General features: G+C 41.8%; 1 protein-coding gene across 1 annotated transcript in view; it reads right to left on the minus strand.

The window, feature by feature from the left end:
- LOC142491605 (aryl-hydrocarbon-interacting protein-like 1) overlaps positions 1-19,891 on the minus strand; it is a 93,704-nt gene that overhangs the window by 44,539 nt on the left and 29,274 nt on the right. The window contains exon 3 of the mRNA XM_075594409.1: positions 13,611-13,790. Within this exon, the coding sequence (XP_075450524.1) occupies positions 13,611-13,790 (180 nt within the window). The remainder of the gene's footprint in view (positions 1-13,610; positions 13,791-19,891) is intronic.

A 19,891-nucleotide genomic window follows, 5' to 3' on the forward strand; every position in this document is an offset into this window, starting at 1 on the left:
GTGAATTATTGTCGACTGACATTAGAGAAGCACGCATGCCCCCCGCTATTCTCTGCAGAATAAATAGTGGCAGCAAACAAGACAAGATTGGACGTTTCTAAACGCAGAGCAGTGGTTGATATTCACTTTAGACAAATGGGCAATGATCATACGTACTTTAATAATTACAATTTTAAAATACCTTCAAAATTATATCTTAGTAATATTATTAATCAGCCTCAAAAGTTTGTGGTCTACAAACTGCCTTATTGGGACTTTCGGTGCGGTGGTGCCTGATCTATGCTATCACACTTTATGAATAAGGGCCTTAGTCACAAATAGTCTTACGCATATATAGGGCTATATAGTTGTGTGTGTGTATAAGCACAGGGATGTACAGTATATATAAGAAGATTGCAACAAAAACTAGTGCAAATTGTGTTATTTTAACACGTCAATGTATTGAGGAGGATGTAGGGCAAGACTTAGTCAACATAATACTATAATGAGATGTATAAAAAATGTGTGCCTATAACTAGTGCAGTTTTCCTTTCTCATTGTGTCAAATAAATGTGCCAAATAAATGTGCCAAATGTAAGAAACAAGATTAACAAGCCTAATAAATCTGCTGCCGGTGCAAACTGATGGCGATGAAAATGTTTTAGAGCAAGTTGAACCATCTTGATGCATCTCACGCAGTGTTATAAATTACAAATATAAAAATACAAGATACAAGCTTAGCTAAAAGCTGTACCTCGTACGCAGAAACAACGATTTATCAAGGAAACTATCCTAGTTTACAGCAATCTTAGCTGTAAGATCATCAGGGTTAGGTTACCCCTCTAACATGCTCTTTATATTTACGTTTCAAACCTTTACTCCAGTGCTTTTCAACAGTACCCTTGGAGTGTCAAAAGGGTGCAGCTGGATTTTGTCATTGTCCCAGAGCAGGGAGAAAGCAAAAGGGCTGCTATGGGACTGGGCAGTTTCCTCCATTCTGAGTGGCCTGCTGCAGGTAATGAGGATGAGATTATTGGAGAATGCTCAGTACTGCTTGAGACGGGCCTAGCAATTGAGAGTAGGAAACATCATGGACAGGAGAGGGCGGTGAGCAACGGGAGGTAGGTGATGGTGTGTGTCCATCCTGTCATGTTTTGTGACTGTGTGTCCTGTTTTGTGCGTGCAGTATCTGACTGCTCTTTATTCCGGAATGTGGTTGCACCCGTTTTGCTGCAACAAGTTGGCGCCGGTGTTCGGTCTCAGAGGGACCCTTCACCGCCATGCCGCTTGACACTCAGCCGCGGACGTTTCGCCAATAAACTTAAGTTAATTTAAGGGGTTTTAGCGGTTAGCGTAGGGGGTTAAGGATACGGTATTTAGAGTAAGGGGTTTGCTTTTTAGGGAAGGGAATTAGGGTAAGGCCTTAGGGTAAGGGGTTTTCATGATAGGGGTCGCATTAGTATTAGGGTTTTTTCCGGTAAGGGGTATGATTATGAGTTTTAGGTTAAGAGGTAGCATTCGTATTAGGGATTAAGATGAGGGTTTTCTGAGATAAAGTTAGGAGCTTACTTTAGCGGTGAAATGGCCAGTGAATAGATGTCCCTACGGCAAGGTGAGTGGCGTCTAAACACCAACAGCGACTTGGTTGCGGAAAAACGCCTGCGATCAAATGTCCCAGATCGTCGTTTTTTGTGTTTGTCCTGTTTTGTGTCTGTCCTCTTCAGATCTTTAACAAAAGGTATTCAAGTTTGTGACTTCCAGTTAACTATTTGTGTGTTCCCCTGAAAGTTTACTCACAAAACACATGCCCATAATTGTAATTACATATAAATATTATTCATGATTAGCTGTTCTAACAATTTCATATTTGAAATCATTCTAGTTAAGAATTATTTTTTTTTATTATTCATTTTTCCATTACTTTACTTCTCCAACTATTGTAGAGGTGCCTCAGCGACGGATGATTAAAAATAGGGTGCCTTGAGAGAAAAGAGGTTGTGAACCACTACTCCACTCCCTAAATTGAGCCTTAGGCCGAGATTATAGTGGGAGGCTGCAGGGCGTGCGCTCGACCGCAACCGCGTGAAGTCACTCACGCGGTGCGCGCATGTGAATCCTGCACTGTATGCAGACGGGAGGCGACAGGGGCGTGGCGGAGGCGTGGCGCATGATGTCACACAAGCGGTTTGCCATTGGCTGAACCGTTTCATGTCACGCGGCCATTTCATGGATTGCATTCTGCCGCCCCCGTTGTGCCTCCGCCTGGTCGCTGTCACGCCAACAATAAGCAACACAACAGAAGACAGGTATTTGTTATGGCGTCGCCAAAACCACTATAATCACGGCCTTAGAGGCCTATTCTAATAGCTTTGAAAAGTGACTTAACGTGTAGTTATTCAGTAAGCCGTTATCGCATGTCAAAATCACCTGTAAACAGCTTTTCTACATGCCTTATCACTATTGTTTTGACAAGCCGAGCGGTAGATGAATAAAAGGATGAAACGCGCATTTTTTGCCAATAACTGCTATTCAAGTAGCGCTGTAATGCACATCACGGCTGAAATACTCGCTTTTTCACCTAAAGGGATGCGAGATAGGATTTGCATCCGATGGACTATCATTCATTTTTCCTACATAGGATTGAAGCAGGGTGTCTCCGAAGCTGAACTGCATTCATTTCAGGTCCGGGACCCCCCCCCTACTTCAATCCCATGGAATAAAAATAAAATAACAACAGAGTTTCATTATCTTAGTGGCTAACCACTCAGGTAATGAAGGAGATAAACAGCAATATCCAGTTTGTTGGTGGTAAAGGGGGTGGGTGAAGGTTGCCCCAGCTTGCCCCAACCGCTAAGATAATTAAGTATTAAACTTCTGAAGACACCCTGCTTAAATACTATGCACTAAAAATGTAAATGAATTCTGTGTGATCGCCTGTTCAATCTGGGCAGGGAGGTGCAGCATCTCTCTGTTCTCTCTGTTAGCTCTTCCAGACTGGTAGAGGGAAATCGTACCTTAGGTCATTTCGCTTGTAAAGCAATTACAAATTAGTGCCTTGTATAATTTTTTTTAACAAACGGTATACTAAATGCGATTTGCAATAGTAAATACCGTTTTTTAACAAATGTCATACCGTGAGCTATGAACATGCCAACACGTTCGATATTGCAATTAAAATAGAATAGGACCCCTTAATGCTTTACAATTAACATTGATTACATTTGACATCATAAGGAGCTTCGTGCACTTTTACCATAGCTCAAAATAGGAAAAAACAAAGCCCCCCTTTTGATCAAAAGTGACAGTAAGCTGACCTACTACACAGATTGTACTTAGTGGTAGCACCATAATAGTTTAATGCCAAACTAGCAATATTATGAAGTACAAAATACCTGTGGGTTGCTTTCTACTGTCCCTTTCTGGAAGCCAGGCTTCAATTTAAACTATTGCAGATCATAACTCTCAAGTGTAAAATTCAGGTTATACACATCCACACCTCTATTATTGTATATAATAAATTATTAGTTATGCCTGAAAACAGAGCCTGCTATGTATTACTAAGATCATATTATTGATTTTTAAAAATCCACAGTGCAACTAGCAATCAATACAGAGACAAAAAAAAACCTTTCATTACTCGTCAGTCAATAAACACACTGAGCCGCGATTAAACTTGATGTGCCTAAAAACAAAGCACAGTTTGCTTATTGGTAAATGGAGAGTCAAAATCAGGCGTCGTCTCTCTTCAGAATATTGAGGTTAAGTGGTCAAAAATCACAGGTTTTGAAATGTTATTCTGCACATTCTGAAGGTTACTTTGTACATTCTGAAGGTTACTTTGTACATTCTGAAGGTTACTTTGTACATTCTGAAGGTTACTTTGTACATTCTGAAGGTTACTTTGTACATTCCAAAGATTGTCAGGTTTATTTTAAATTCTATTCCATGCATTCAAATTATCAATCGTTACCTGTGATGGTACTAGTGGGTAAGGTATGGCGTACCACTATTCATTTATTTACAACCCCAGAATATCAGTCCTTTTTTATTTGCAAATTTACGGCTCACATTCTTTTGAAAGAAAATTATAAAAATTCCTATTCTGTTTTTAAACCATAAACTATTAAAAAAATAATGTCCAAAAAGCTTTCTGTTTGGGTTTAACATATTTAGAAAGTCTTACAATTAGAGCTGGCACCACAATTTTTTTCTAAGGCTGCGTCCACGCTGCCGCTGCGTTCGATTGGCGCTTGACGCGTTAACTTCAGTGAATCTGAATTTTCACGCTCACGCACGGGCACGTACGCTCTCCCAAGCTCGGCGTTTGGGGAGACAAAGAAAATTGACTTTGAAGCGCGCTCAGCAGCAGTCAATGCACACAGAACACAGCCACACACACCCACACAGCCACACACAGAAATAGCCCCGATCTATGCCCCCCGCTCATGCTTGGAGAGTTGGTGATGTCACCGCTCTCAAGCATGATCGCAGCGTGCTCAGCGGCAGCAGCCTAAGTCACTGCAAATTGCATAGCTGAAATTCACTTAATTTGTCGCTCCTCTCGGCCTAATGAATTGGCAGGTTGCTCATAAATGTATTCTCTCTCCTCTCATTCCCCTATCTTTGAAAGCAGCATTACGGGTTGGTATAAAAGCATCGTCACTGCTTCCCTCATGTTTGATTCTTGAAAATGAATATGCTGCCTTGTACAAAAGCCCTGAGTATCTCTCAATTGTTTAGATCTGGAAGGAAGACCATTCACAAGACCATTGCCAGGCCTGCCTTACTGATATCAAAGTAATAATTGTCAAGACAGTCCACCTTTACATTGAAAGTTTCCCTGTTTGGAGAGGCTGAGAAACACTAGGGGAAAGCATTGAATTCTGAAGCTCTGAGTGGATCTCTCATAAAAGTACAGACCTTAAAAGGCGCAATCCTAGCAGGATTGAACCAGGGGTACCCGGAGCTGAACCCCATTAATTTCAGCTCCGGGGACCCCCTGCATCCAGAGATACTTGCCTTTGAAGGGGTTGCCAATATCTCCTCCAGTTTTCTGCATTTTTATGCTCCCGCGTAACATGGGCAATAGGAAGCAGCTGATGACGTCATGGGAGCCTTGTGTGGTCACCGGCACCCACTACAGAGAGGTAAGTACCTCTGGAAATCAATGGGATTCAGCTCAGGGGACCCCCTGCTTCAATCCTGTAATTTTTTTTAAAAAAATGGCTTGGATTGCCTCTTCAAAGTGGGAGAAATAAATGTAAGTCCCAGTGTCAGTTACATATCAGCGAAACCTTTTCCTCCACCTGTGCCTTGCTTGTTAGCACAGCGATTCATTGTAAGTTCTGCTATTGACAGGGTGAAATATTGTATTCGCTCAAGCTGGATATCAAAATCAATTAAGGAATCGGGGCCGGTTTAACCACTAGGCAAACACAGCAATTCCATGAAGCAGCAGGGCTGCCGACAGGGGGGGGAGCTGAGACTACTGTCCCAGACCCGAGCACCAAGTCGGCGACTCTAACATGTGCCAGATCCACAGAGGTGTCTCTCAGAGGGGGCCTGCTGGAGGCCTGTGGAACCGACAGGCACCTTAGTGGACACCGTCTGACAGGCACCTCTGCGGCCCCCTCTGACAGGTGCTCTGGCAGGTCCCTCTGCGGTGCAGGTCTCTAGCAGGCCCCCCCTCCCCCCATCCCCCAAGGCTGCAGGCAAGCACACTGCTCCCCCTTTATCTGTTGTGGCCCTCCCTGAACCCCAGACCCATACATTTACTCCTGCCCCAGGCCCATACCACCTATTCCTCCCTCTCCCCACCCCCCGGGCACATAATGACCTTCTCCCCCAGGGCATAACTATACCACCCCCCCCCCCCCCAGGGCACATAACTATACCCCCTTCCCCCCTGCAAGTATAGTGAGAATGTGCAATCAGTATCACATCCTCCTTATTTATGTAAAATAAACCTATAATTATGAATGCAGAATTTGTATTTATATTAATGCACAATATTTGTTAGGGTGCCTAATACCCCTGCACTGGCCCTATTAAATTTGGGGGTTCCCACCTCTAATTAAAAAGGCTGTTTGTAGTGTGGTTTGATATTGAGCGCTGGAGTTGGGTCCTTGACTCATAATCCTGTTCCAAATTAAAATCTATCAAAATGTAATAGGGTTAATAATGCATGATGTTAACATATCAGGGATGAAATACTATTAAAGATTATACTATCTAACCACCTCCAGGGAAACATAAACAAATCATGTACAGATGCCAATGCATTATTCACTGTGTGTTATAAGGATATAGCTATTCTTGCCTCCGGTAGCTTCATATTCCTTAAATTATCTTTTGGTGCCTGTACACCTTTGCAGCTTGCAGCTTGCCAGCAGAGGGTATAAGAATCATTGCCATACGCTATGCATCTGATCTTCACAATCACTCAAGGACTGTTGTAATCTTCTTAGGGGAATGATGAGCCTGCAGTTTAAAGGGATTTTGAAAAAAAAGGCCTTCAAAGAACCAGCCGAATGAAGCTTTCCATAAACAAGATACAACAAAATCCTGCAGGGCATGAAGGAATACTGTTCTCTAAAGCAGCACTTTTTCTTTGGGTAAATCTCCTTCTCCCCATGAAAATGCTGGAACTACACTGGGTATAAAGTCACTTCATGAAATCTCTTTACTTACGGAAAATTTAGCTTAATATTGACTACTGTAATTCTTTCTCCTCTAACACAAATAGCAGATGGTACCGTGTTAGCCCTTAGAAAAGACAAGGAAATACATGAGGAAGTTAAAACACAGTATACCTTTGTATTTTAGTATTGCTATACAGCAGGGGTGCACAATCTTTTCCCCCTGCGCCCCCCTGCCTCCTCGGCTCTGGCGTCAAATGACGCCGTGGGGTCATGTGACACCACGTTGCATGGCAACATGATGGCACGTGACCCCGCTGCGTTCTTTGATGCCGGGTTACCATGACGACGCGTCACTGGAAGTCAAGGTAAGTAAAGTTAGAGGCCTCGCACGGTCCAACGGCATTTAATTTAAATGCTTTGGGAGAGAGCGTGGGACCTCTGTAACTGTGCCCCCCCCCCCCCCTCTTAAAAACTCGAACCTCCCCGGGGGGCGTGCCTCCCACTTTGTGCACCCATATCTTAAGGGGTTTTATCGGTTAGGATAGGGGTTAAGGATAGGGGTTTTAGGGAAAGGGGTTAGGTTTTAGGGTATAGAATTAAGGTAAAGGGCTAAGATATTAAGATACGAGATTAGAATAAGGGGTTTAGCAATAAGGGGTTACGGTGTTTAGGGTAGTATTAGGCTGAGTCCATAGAGACTTCAGCCGTGTGAAGGCGCGCGGAGGCTGAGGGAAAGCAGGCCTTAATTAGCGCGCCGTCTGGGGGCATGTCGGGGGGCGGGCCAGTGACGTCACCCTCATTGGGGCGAACTGCTCACGTGACCGGCCCTGCGCCCCCGTGAGCGCTTAAACTAAAAAATTATTGTTGGCTACGCTTCCGCACGCCTGCGGAAGCGTGCGCGAGCCCCTGCTAAAGCCGCTCTCATTGCGGCTGCAAAGGCTCACTGACAAGCGTCAGCGCGCCTCAACGCGGGTCAGCGGATAAGCGCTGACAATGGACTCAGTCTTAGTTTTAGGGGTTAATATTAGTGTTTTTAAGGGTAAGGAATAAGGTTAGGGGCTTACTTTGGCGTCTAAATGGCTGGCAACGAGGTGAGTGGCTGCTAAACGCCAGAGGCAACTTGGTCACAGCAAGACGGCCACCACCAAATGTCCTAGGCCAACCTTTAAGGTCCGAAAAGCTTGCACTCTTTTTAACCACAAGTTGGTTATCACCGTTATCACGTGTACCTTACTTTCCTATGTATATAATATGTGTTTCTTACCTAGCACTAACTATGCTATACATAGATTTTTAAGTCCCAACCCTGAAGAAATTACACACTGATTTATTTTGCTGGTGCCAGAGGAAAATGGAAATACAGTGACAACCAAGCTCATAAGCAACTGACGCTAGTAGTACAATATACTGTACAGTACATCACACAATTACCACTTTAATTCATATAGAGCTTTTCTCCCAATGGGACTCAAGACGCTTCACAATTACAGTATAGTGCACGGTATGCAGCACATAGGGATTTTACATACACAGTCCCTGCCCAGAGGAGCTTACAATCTATGTTCTGCGGTCTGAAGCACACAGTATATATATTTTTAAGATGCAAGTAGCTTTAGCTGATCCAAAATAATGTACAAACAAAAGACAGGGTGCCCAATGCTACATCCAATTGACAAAACATATAAAGTAATAAGTATAACGTTTAAATACTTCAATAATAATAATATTTACTTGGTTATTTAGTTAAACCCTTTGGCCAAAGCGTCATAAGCCCACATACCACGTCAAGGTATAACCAAAATTAATGCAGGTCCTAACACTACACTTTGAACCCTTCCTGTCCGCTCTCCCTGTCTCCCCAGAGGGAGTGGAGATATTGCTGGTGTGGATCGTGGCTTCTTCCTGTGCTGCCTAATGACAGCGTTAGTCACTAATTCCCAGTGTAAGGAGAGGAGCGAGAGAGTATTCATCATCAGTTTGTAGCCATTAAGAAGCTGACTGCAGATGCTCATGCCCATGGCTGCAACAGCCCTTCTGCGAGTGCGCGTGTGTGTGAAATATGTGGCCCTTTCAAGGTCCCAAGGGACGCACAAGTGGCCATTGTGGTATATCATGTTACCTACCACAGATTTACAGGCATAATAAGTGCCGGTTCCATGGAAATTTACTAGATGCTATTCTAAAAGACACCCTTAGACGCTTTACAGTCACTTGATTTAAATCCAGCATTGGCAGATGTCTTATAGTAAAGCACTGATTAGTAAATATGGCCCTCATTGGCTAATGCCATTTGCCTGAGGCATAAGGAACTCATAAGACTAGCCTATGCCACAGGGACCTGACCTTAGCTACTGAACCAGCTTTCGGACTTCAAAGACAGTGGCCCATACTTACTAAGCCATATGTGGTATGATCTTCATTGTCAATTCATTTGAATGGCTTTTATGGTGCCTTAGTTTAGTGCCACTATTAAACTGTTACTTTATCAGTCGCCCATACTTTATATCTCCTTATTATATAGTACTATTTTTTTTTAAATTAGGCTGCATCAAATTAATTCCGGAAGGGGGGATGGCACAGGATCTATCCAAAATATAAATGTTTTTTATTTTTTTATTGTATATACGTTTTGTACTTGCAGTATATCCTTTGATGCGAGATTGACTTTCAACGTATTGCTCTGCTATGTCAGGTTAAAATGCCTTTCAAATTAACAAGCCATCATCAGTGTCATGCCACCTACACTGCTGTTCTGTGAGTGAAAGCAAGGTAGTAATCTTTTAAAGAAGAGATTTTTATTTAAATGCCACTGATAATAAGTGCTTAGAAATGTTATTCAAAGGGCGACCTTTAGAAACAGGCCCTTCCACTGAATGGTCTCGGCATCTTATATTCATTTGAGGAATGGTGCTGAACTTTCTAAAGCTTAGAAATCACCATAGAAATAACACAAATTCAGAAATCTATGTAATAACCATTAACATGATGTTTAAGTAGCCCTATAGTTCACATGCATAGGAATTGATGAATGAAAGTTTCAATTCATTTTTTATTTACTACTCTACGTTCTAAGTGAATCATGTCCAAAGCGTTGTCTCTCTTCTTAATAAGAACAAGAGTGGTTATAATAACTGTGATCCAAACACAAAGAGGTGATGGTGGTTAAAAAAAATGTCAACAACCCTACAAAGTACAGCAAATATAGAGAACCCACAAGCAAATCCATATAATATAGTGGATAAGATACTAAAAAGTGACTGCCACCTGCATGCCACCACTCAGGATCCTTGTGAAGCAGGTTTGGGGACCAGTGAAAGACATACAGATACACACATGGGTATTATATCTTTGCTGTAACAATTATTATGGTATAAAAAGGAGCATGGGTTTTCATTCAGTACCTCAGTCCCTAAACCACTGTTGGTCTGGGAACACTTTGGTGGTGCTTCTTTAAACCCTACAAATTTGACTTCTGGTTTTCCCCATGATTTCTTTTTTTTAAGGGGGTGTTTATATATAATTGTCAGCACATCAAAGCAGAAGGCTGAATTGTATACCTTTGTTTACTAGTTGTAATATATTATATTATACATATACAGTACTGTCTGTACATCTATTGGTTCATAGATCATTATATCCACCTGTTTAATAAACAGTAAGTATGGTGTAGCATCAAAACAATTGTTAAAAATGATGGTTAGGATGAGAAACAAATTTGAGAACTCAGGCTCCATTTGTACTGAGGATCGGTGCCTATTAGGAACAGGATCCTATATATCCAAAGCTAATCTGATATCCCCAAAGCACATTAGATAGTGATTAAATATCACAACATTCAAATAATACCAGACCTATGTGTAAGACTTTTGTGTAAGTATCATGGATCCATATAGTAAATACAATGGCTGCATTGATCCTGAAGGATCATGAGAGCGCGTGTTCATAAATTTATGAAGAAATTAGCGTTCCAAAAAAAAAAAAAAAGTATTGTCTTTGTGAAACAATACAGCTATGAGATCTCTTCAATAAGTTGCTGACGATACATATACATAAGGCACCAAAACGGTGACACCGCTTTTTACGGTGCTAGACAAACGTCACTCTTCATGTGTGCAGGAGTGGTAATTGGAGAATGTATCTCCTCTGCATATTGTTGCTCACTCATTCCCCACCTGCCAACCAACGTCAAAATATGTTGTGCTATTGTTTCAGTTCTGGTTTTGTATGGGTCTCTGCTTCATTATATAAGTAATGTCTATGATGCAGTAGGGTTTAAAGAAATGCCTGCCTGGATATCCCCCACACAGATAGAGCTGGTAGCTAAACATTCCATATTCTTTAATCTTATTATCAATTGCACAGTTTGTGCAACTCAAATCAGAGCATATCGAGAAGAAAGAGTATAAAGATAAATAATTAAAATAAGTTATTTACTCGGAAGTGCTACTACATAAGAAACCTCCTGAGCAGGCCAAGCACTAGGCAGCCGCAAGGGCAGCAACATTTGCAGGGTGGCAGCCGCCTAGTTTGCTTAGTGCAGTTTCCTAACTGAGCACAGGATTAGCTTTATCTTCTAAGAGCAGGTCAGTTGCAAGAGGGCAGGACAGTTTCCCCCATCCTGATTGGCTGCATTACCAAGCAGCCAATCAGGCGGTGTTAGGAGCCTGGAGTGTGACCAAGCAGAGAAGGAAGCAGCAGGGGGAGAGAGACTAGAGGGAGGGGGTGAGCGAATGAGAGGGAGGGGGTGAGCGAATGAGAGGGACGGGGTGAGAGAATGAGAGGGAAAGGGGAAGGAGAGAGAATAAAAGGAAGGGGGAGGTGGAGAGAATGAGAGGGTGGGGGAGAGAATGAGAGGGAGGGGAGAGAGAATGAGAGGGAGGGGAGAGAGAATGAGAGGGAGGGGAGAGAGAATGAGAGTGAGGGGAGAGAGAATGAGAGGGAGGGGGTGAGCGAATGAGAGGGACGGGTGAGAGAATGAGAGGGAAAGGGGAGGGAGAGAGAATAAAAGGAAGGGGGAGGTGGAGAGAATGAGAGGGTGGGGGAGAGAATGAGAGGGAGGGGAGAGAGAATGAGAGGGTGGGGGAGAGAATGAGAGGGAGGGGAGAGAATGAGAGGGGGGAGAGAAAGAGAGGGAGGGGGAAGAGAGAACGGGAGGGGAGGAGAGAGATAATGAGAGGAAGGGGGCGAGAGAATGAGAGGGAGGAGGAGAAGGAATGAGAGGGAATAATAGGGTGAGGGGAGAGAAAATGAGATGGAGAGGGGGATAGAGAGACTGGGAGGGGAGAGAAAGAATGAGAGGAATGGGGAGAGAAAATGAGAGGTAGGGGAAGACAGAGAATGAGAGGTGGGGGGAGAAAGAGAATGAGAGGGAGAGGGAGGTGGAAAGATGGACTGGGGGAATGGGAAGAGAGATAATGAGAGGGAGGGGGGATAGAGATAATGAGAGGGAGGGGGGATAGAGATAATGAGAGGGAGGGGGAGAGAGAATGAGAGGGAGGGGGAGAGAGAATGAGGGTGATAGAGAGAATAAGAAGAAGGGAGGTGAGAGAATGAGAGGGAGCAGTAAGAGAGAGAATAAGAGGGGGAGATAGAAAGATAGAGGGGGGGGGGGTCAGAGAGAATGAGACGGGGACAGAGAATGAGAGAGGGTGGGAGAGAGAAAATGATGATGGGGTAGAGAGAAGGAGAGAGGAGCGAGAATAAGAGAGAGCGGGTAAGAGAGAATGAGGGGAGGAGAAAGAAAAGAGGGGGTGAGGAAGATTGAGAATTACAGGGAGGTGGGAGAGAGAAAATGATGGAGGGGGAGAGAGGATGAGAGGGATGGGGAGAGAGAATGAGAGGGTGGGGGAGGAGAGACTGAGAGGGAGGGGGAGAGAGAGAATGAGAGAGAAAGAGGTGAGAGGGAATGAGAGGTTGGGGGGAGAAAGAATGAAAGGGGGAGAGAGAGAATGAGAGGAGGGGAAATATAGAATGAGAGGAGGATAAAGAAAAAGAGGAGGAGAGAGAGAATGAGAGGGAGGGGAGGGACAAAGAGAACGAGAGGGAGGGGGAGAGAGAATTAGAGGGGGTGAGAAGAAAAAGACGAGGAGAGAGAGAATGAGAGGGAGGGGAGGGACAAAGTGAACGAGAGGGAGTGGAGAGATAGAATGAGAGGGGGAGTTATAATGAGAGAGGGGAGAGAAAGAATGAGAGGTGGGGAGAGAAAGTGTCTAAGGCAGGGGTGCAAAAAGTTTTGACCCTGCGCCCCCCCCTGCCTTCTCACCTCCAGGCTCGCGCCCCCCTCCTGCAAGGCTCCGGCATCAAATGACTTCACGTGACCCCCACAGCGTCATTTGACACCAGTTACCATGGTGACGCGTCGTCAAAGATCAGGTAGGAGAAGTTGCAGAGGCCTCACGCTGTCCCCCCAGCACTTAATTTAAGTGCCTTGGGGGAGAGCGCGGGACCTCTGTAGCCACTGCGCCCCCCTGGAAATTCTCCCCCCCCTGGGGGGCGCACCCCCCACTTTGTGCACCCCTGGTCTAAGGGAGAGTGTATGTGAGGGAGAGGGGATTGTATCAGGGCACAATTTTTCTCCCCTGAAATTGAATTGGGGGGGGGGGAGTGTAAGGCTGAAGGTTCAGCTAGCGCATCTACTACCCTTACACCGGCCCTGCTTCTGGGACTACTAAGTAAATATGTCTCCTCATGCCCCATTCAAGTGAATGATAAGTAAGGTTTTTTTTAAGCACCATAAGGTGTCTTATCAAATTGTGCTGCTTAGTAAATAGGGCCCTTTATGTCCCATTCGCTTAAATGGTCCATAAGGTGTCTTATTGAATAGCACATAGTAAATATTGGCCTTAACATTTTGCCATCTTGCTGACTAACATTTATACCCCTTACATTTGAATTAAGATTGTTGGAGCAAAATTCAGACAACTTGTACTCCTATCAAACTCTGCATTATATCTAAGCAGTACTTGATATTAATAGTGTTTGGTTACTCACTATGACATCACACCAGAATTCAGCCACTTCTCCAATCCTCATTGATGTGAGCAGCACCTCCCAAACTTCCAGTTTGAACATGTTGCCGATGACGATCTCCATTGGGGTCCCAATTGTCTTGCTGTCATCAATCACTGTTCCCTCACCATCACACTTCAATGTGCGAAAATGGAAGGTCACCTTTCCAAAGGAGAATATGAAATGGTTATCACATTGATTTCTGTCCCCCACAGACAGCCTCCATTAAACAAGCAATACAACACAAAGAAAATATTTTGTATTTATACAGTGTATATACAGTATGTGTATGTATGACACTAAGCATCAGTGTGTAAGTATGGTTACAGCAACAGGAATGAACAGACAGATTGGTAGAATTTGCAGAATGTGGAAACTTTAAGAAGAATTCAAATAGAAAATTGACATGGGTTGGGCCTGTCAAGATTCCTTCCTGCCATACTCCTCATAGACCTGTAGGCGCGCACAGAGAAATGAATTTCAGACCCAGAGCCGGTAGGACTAGAATATTCCTTGAGGCCAGCAGCCATCTTGCTTTTAGTTGCTTCCGTTTACAGAGCAGCGGTTTGATTATTCTCTGTTCCCTAGCGTTTCGTTTTTCCCTGTTCTGTTTCATCATATTTCTAGATTCTGAAGATCTACGGATACCTTTTTGTTTTTGTCTTGTTATTCTATTTTCACTTATTGCCCCTTGCTTTTTGTTTGTGCCCTGCTACCATTGCTTCTGCACTGAAGCAGCAACTCAGTGAGTAAAGACACTGACTCTGGCACTGAGTTTGAAGCAGAGGAACCTAGTATCAGCTCCTTGTGACCTTGAGCAAGTCACTTTATCTCCCTGTGTCTCAGGCACCAAAAACATGTGCCTGCAAAATGTCTCTGTACAGTGCCACGTAAAAATAGCAGCGCTATACAAGAACAATTATTATTATTATTATTTAGCACTGCAGTTCTTGCAAATAACTTTAGTTTGTCTTGTATTCTCTAAGCGCATATTGCCCCTGTGTAGCTTTGCACAATTTTTCAGACTCCATTTTGTTTTCCCAGACTTATTATTTTAGTGGAACATTAAACCCTATCAGTTGTTACTTATTTCGGTCTACTGTCTTTTCAGGGTTTTCATGTTACCTCTGAGGGTTCCATACATCCTGATAGGACCCAATGGAATCAAGAATGTATTTGACTATATCCTAGCTAACAAGAAACATGTGACTGAAGACCATCCTTAACCGTTTTGACACGAGAAGGGATTACATCTTGGTTCTTTCCAAATTACATCTTAATGCTTGATATACTGGTAACCTGCCTTCCAATGAACTTCAGTCCTTGGAATCCAGCATAAAATCTGAACTTTCTTTACTACCATTCTCCACTGACCAAAACAGCCTTGAGACTACTTACACTCTGTCCTTACCATTTTACTCAAAGTATGCTCCTTCTGTGTGCCGACACTCGCAGCACTCCAACCGCCAACCTTGGCTAAACACTTCGTGCTTTCTATGCTCGTGCACTCGTTCTGCTAAGCGTCTCCGGAGGCAGTCACACTCGAACAGATTTACTTCACTACAAATGTATCCTATTCTGCATTAACTCTTCTATTTTCTATTGCCAAACAGAGCAATTTCCCTACTTTAACCCACGGCTCCTCTTTGGCTGCCTCCAATGGCCTACAACGACATCTTGCTCTACCATCGAATTCTATGGCAATTCTGTGCTATAACGCAATATTCTGCGTTTACCTCTGCAGCCCTCTCACAATTTAAACCATTTTTTCCTAATCTCTCCCTACCTCTGGAACGCTCATCCACTCAATATGCCAAGCATCTTCACTTCCTGTTTTCAAAGACCAGCTGCAAACTCACCTCTTAAAAGAAGCATTTCATTAAATGATCTACACTTATACTACTTACTCGGGATGCACTTGACTGCACTGTTAATAGTGCACTTTTACTGCTACTGATATCCAATCTCTCAAAATAGCACTTAGATTGGGAGATCTTTAGGACAGGACCAACCTTTGTCTTATATTGTCATTAACTTGCTGCTCCAATCCCTACGTTGTTTCTGTACTTTAATTTTTGTAAAACGCTGTGTACTCTGCTGGCCCTGTATAAATACAATTGTACATATACACATACAAGGCCAAGAAAATTAAAACAGCAATGGGCCTGTCATATCAAATCAGCTGAATTTCTATCGATATCAAAAGATGTAAAGATGACATTAGTTAGAGCAACGTGAAGAACAGAGGCTTACAACTGCAGTGCCTGGAAGAACATATGGAAGGCATTTATCAAGCAGTGGATTGACCAGGGATGATGATTGATTATGGATGATGATGATGATGATGATGATGATGATGATGATACCGTATGGATGATGATTATCGATGATGAAAAGTTCAACAGCACTTCATGGAAAACATAATATTAATACAAGATGGTGAGTGAGTGCCTTTGAAGCAGACTTGTACTTGTATACATGGCCCATGTGAGGACGGAAAGCCTAAGTGCACAAAAAGTGTCCGCGGGGTTAGTTCCAGTCTCGGCCCTTGGCTATGTATAGAAACGTATTTTATGTCAGCAAATGAGAGAATTCAGATGCAACAAATGTTTGCACTCCCTTTAACGTGCAGCACCACGTTAAATTGCATGATTTGTTTGCAAAATCAGGCAAACTTGCTACCAGTGGCTTCATTTGTTTATATGGGGCTGCAGTGAATATTGCATTAAAATGGAAAAACATGTGACATCTTATACGGTTCTTTTTAATAAATCAGTTCTGTAGTATTAAATGTGACTGTTTTTTTGTTTGTTTCTTTGTTTTAATTCAACTTTTAATGTCATTTTTAATGAGTTTTAATAAACTAAGAATCTTTTGATTTCTATAGCAGGCTTTAGCACACCTCCTCAGCAATGCAAGATCTTTATAACACTTTCCTGTTTGCGATCATTTGTTGCCAATATTTCCAGCAGTTTGAGATATTGGCACCTTAGTAATATAAGGATACATTGTAGCTGCTGCATTACACTGACTGAAGGATTGATTGAAACTAAAAGACGGCCATTTCCTTAGTCACACAATCAGGATTTTTACAGATTTAAAACAGGAGCACCAAAACGATTGCCAGCGTAGGTAAGAATGTAGAATTAAACATTGTCACATGCTTTCCATATTAAAATAAGAAAAAGGAGAAAAAAAGGGGGGAATGTAGTATTGATGCTTTTAACATTGCGCCTGTGGTCACACAATATTGTGCAAAAACAGGAGCAGTAATGTCGAGTGAATCTGTAAATATGAGCTTTCAGCATTTACTGTTTCTGAATAGACTGCAGAAGATTTGTCTGTGTGCTGCATTGTCTAGTACCAGCTTCAGAGAAGGATTGGATCGGTATTGGATTTCGATATGGTTGGACTGAAAATAAAAACAATATCCGTATTACCTCTTAGTAAAATAAAACATACTGTATGTCCTTTATATCTGTATTATTATTATTATCTACAACTTTCTCTGTGAACTGGTTAAAAATTGCCCTATGACCGTAAGGGAAATTGATGTAGCTCCGGCTCCAAAATGAGGCTGTAGATGTGCTGTAGTTTCATGAATTTAAACTCCAATACACAGCCAAGAGCTTCAGAGTACTGTTTGCAGTATCTAGCGATATTGTGCATGGCAGTGATTCAGATTGTGCAGTGATTTACCTTACTGGTAAGTGCCTGTGACATTTGTAAATTTATACAGTTTTAGAACTATAATGCCAGCATCTAAGATTCTGTCCTTAGTTATTAAGCTCGTGCTACAGTAAAATCACGTTTCATTGTTCTCTCTCTGTAATTTGGAAACATTCTGACAGACTGTGAGATTTTCAGGTACGATAAGGAATTCAAAAAATATTACTAAAAGCTCTTTAATTCACTGAGTCTTATAAACCTTTCCATTTGTGTTTTCTTCTAATTGTAATATATGGATATATTAAAATTATATGTTACTATAATTGGACGAGCGAGCGAAGTTAAGACTTCTACTACACTTAGTGACCGCTTTGGTTGTGTTAGTGCTTTTGTTCATGTGTTCTCTCTCCACAGGTCGAACGCCTTGACTGATTCAGGTGACATTTTGAGGGAAACTTTCTGCTGTGCTAACTTAGGTCTGCCAGAGCTTTCAACCGAATCAGTGCAGCCCCCATCTTGGAATTCATTTTATGTTTTATTGAAGTGCTAAAACAAAAATGGATTATTTTGCAACTTGTACTAAATTTTCAGACAATTTGCTCGCACCATTTTAGAGAAATGAAATATTAAAATGAAAATAAATTTGGTAACCATAACAAACAACACTGTACATTCTAATAGGTACATCAATGTAGATGTACATACATGATCAGACTCAATGAGTAGTTTTTGGATATGTACATACTTATACATTTCCCACTTCGGTCATTTTAATTCCCCCTTTTTTTCTTATTGTTAATAATAAATGTTTTTCTTTCTTTTCAGATTATGTTCATGATCTGTCTATACTGATTGATTTTTATTTATATATTTATGCTCATTTGCATGTCATTTCCCAGAATCCCTTGCTGCAGTGGAAGTGCTGTATGCTGGGTGATAATGGGGAAAGGCGGGGTTGCAGACCTGCCTAAGACATGCAGATGAGCATACAGTTATATTTGCATATTTGCTTTCCTGTGGAGGGTTTTTGTCACTTTTTTTTTACTCACCATAACTTAACTCAGTATTATGTTTTATATATATATATCTATCTATATATATATATAGATAGATATATATATAGATAGATATATATATAGATGTATATATATAGATGTATATATATAGATGTATATATATATATATAGATGTATATGGATAGAAGATAACTTGTCCATGTTTTGTGGGGGTAAAGTTGTGATCTAAGATCTCTTATGTATCAATTATTTGTATTTAATAGCAGCTCAGTTATTGGTAACATACGCTCAGGTTAATTGAGCAATTAGCCCAATTGTTAGAACTATAAAAGACTCGCATCCTGGTGATCTTATCATTCCCCTGATGAAGTGATATTGTCACAAAATGTGTATGATTGAACTTTGCAAGTTGCGTATCCAGTAAAGCAGAGACTCAACCAGCTCAGTAATCCAACCTGTCATTTGGAAATCCAGCGTGTCTCCTACAGGAAGTATCGAAGTAACAGCATTTGGGAGTAGACCGGGTCTGGGAGAGAAATGAGGAGCTCCAAGGACACATGCTAAAGGGTCCCACACTTCCCTTAAAAGTGTGAATGCTTTTTTATTCATCACAAACGAACAAATGTAACACTGACCTGTGTTTTTAATGATTTGTTTACTTTTATAGTATGGGCTTTTCTTTAGTTTACATGGCTTCTATCTAGTGAGGATTGGAATCCCTCCGTGTGAGAGCTGCACACGCACCTGGCAGAGAGGCTGATTCAAACTGAATTAACTAAGGAGGATTATTATAAGAATATAAGAAAATGCCAGGACTATAACTAACTATCAGGAGTCTGTTGTACATCTGCTTCATTTATGATTAAACAATTCTTGAATTTTCTTTAATTAAATTTGATATTTTTTTTTGTTTATTCATTTTATCACATATCACATATCACATAATTGATACATTATTCATTGTGCAACAGATTTTTGTTCTGTTCTCCACGGTTATCACAATGTCAGTATACTAACTGTTCACATAGAAAAAAGGAGCACTCACAATTTCAAGTAGAAATCAGTTGTTCGTGCCACGGGTGTACGTCTGTCCAGACATTTTGTTTATATAATATAGAATACAAAAATAGAAATCCAGCTCTTCTGTGGACTTGTGAAGAAAGTTACTCACATTTAGGAAGGAAACTGGGAGGGGAATGGAAAAATGGCATCAAGACTTGGAAGCACTGTCACTCTCTTGTTAATGTAGCCTAGTGCCCCTGGCTCTAGCCTTTCCACTGGTCTCAACACTAATTAGATTGTAAACTCCTCAGAGCAGGGACTCCTCTTCCTTAATGTTACTTTTATGTCTGAAGCACTTATTCCCATGATCTGTTATTTATATTATCTGTTATTTATTTGATTACCACGTGTATTACTACTGTGAAGCGCTATGTACATTAATGGCGCTATATAAATAAAGACATACAATACAATACTATAAGTCCTGATAGGAACAGGCAGTATTGGGGTTAAACTTCTGCACAGGGCCCAGCTTGCAGTTGCAGTCTGGATAGCTACAATGTTATCATATCCAGG

Source organism: Ascaphus truei, chromosome 3 (genome assembly GCF_040206685.1).
Source record: "Ascaphus truei isolate aAscTru1 chromosome 3, aAscTru1.hap1, whole genome shotgun sequence".
Classification (NCBI taxonomy): domain Eukaryota; kingdom Metazoa; phylum Chordata; class Amphibia; order Anura; family Ascaphidae; genus Ascaphus; species Ascaphus truei.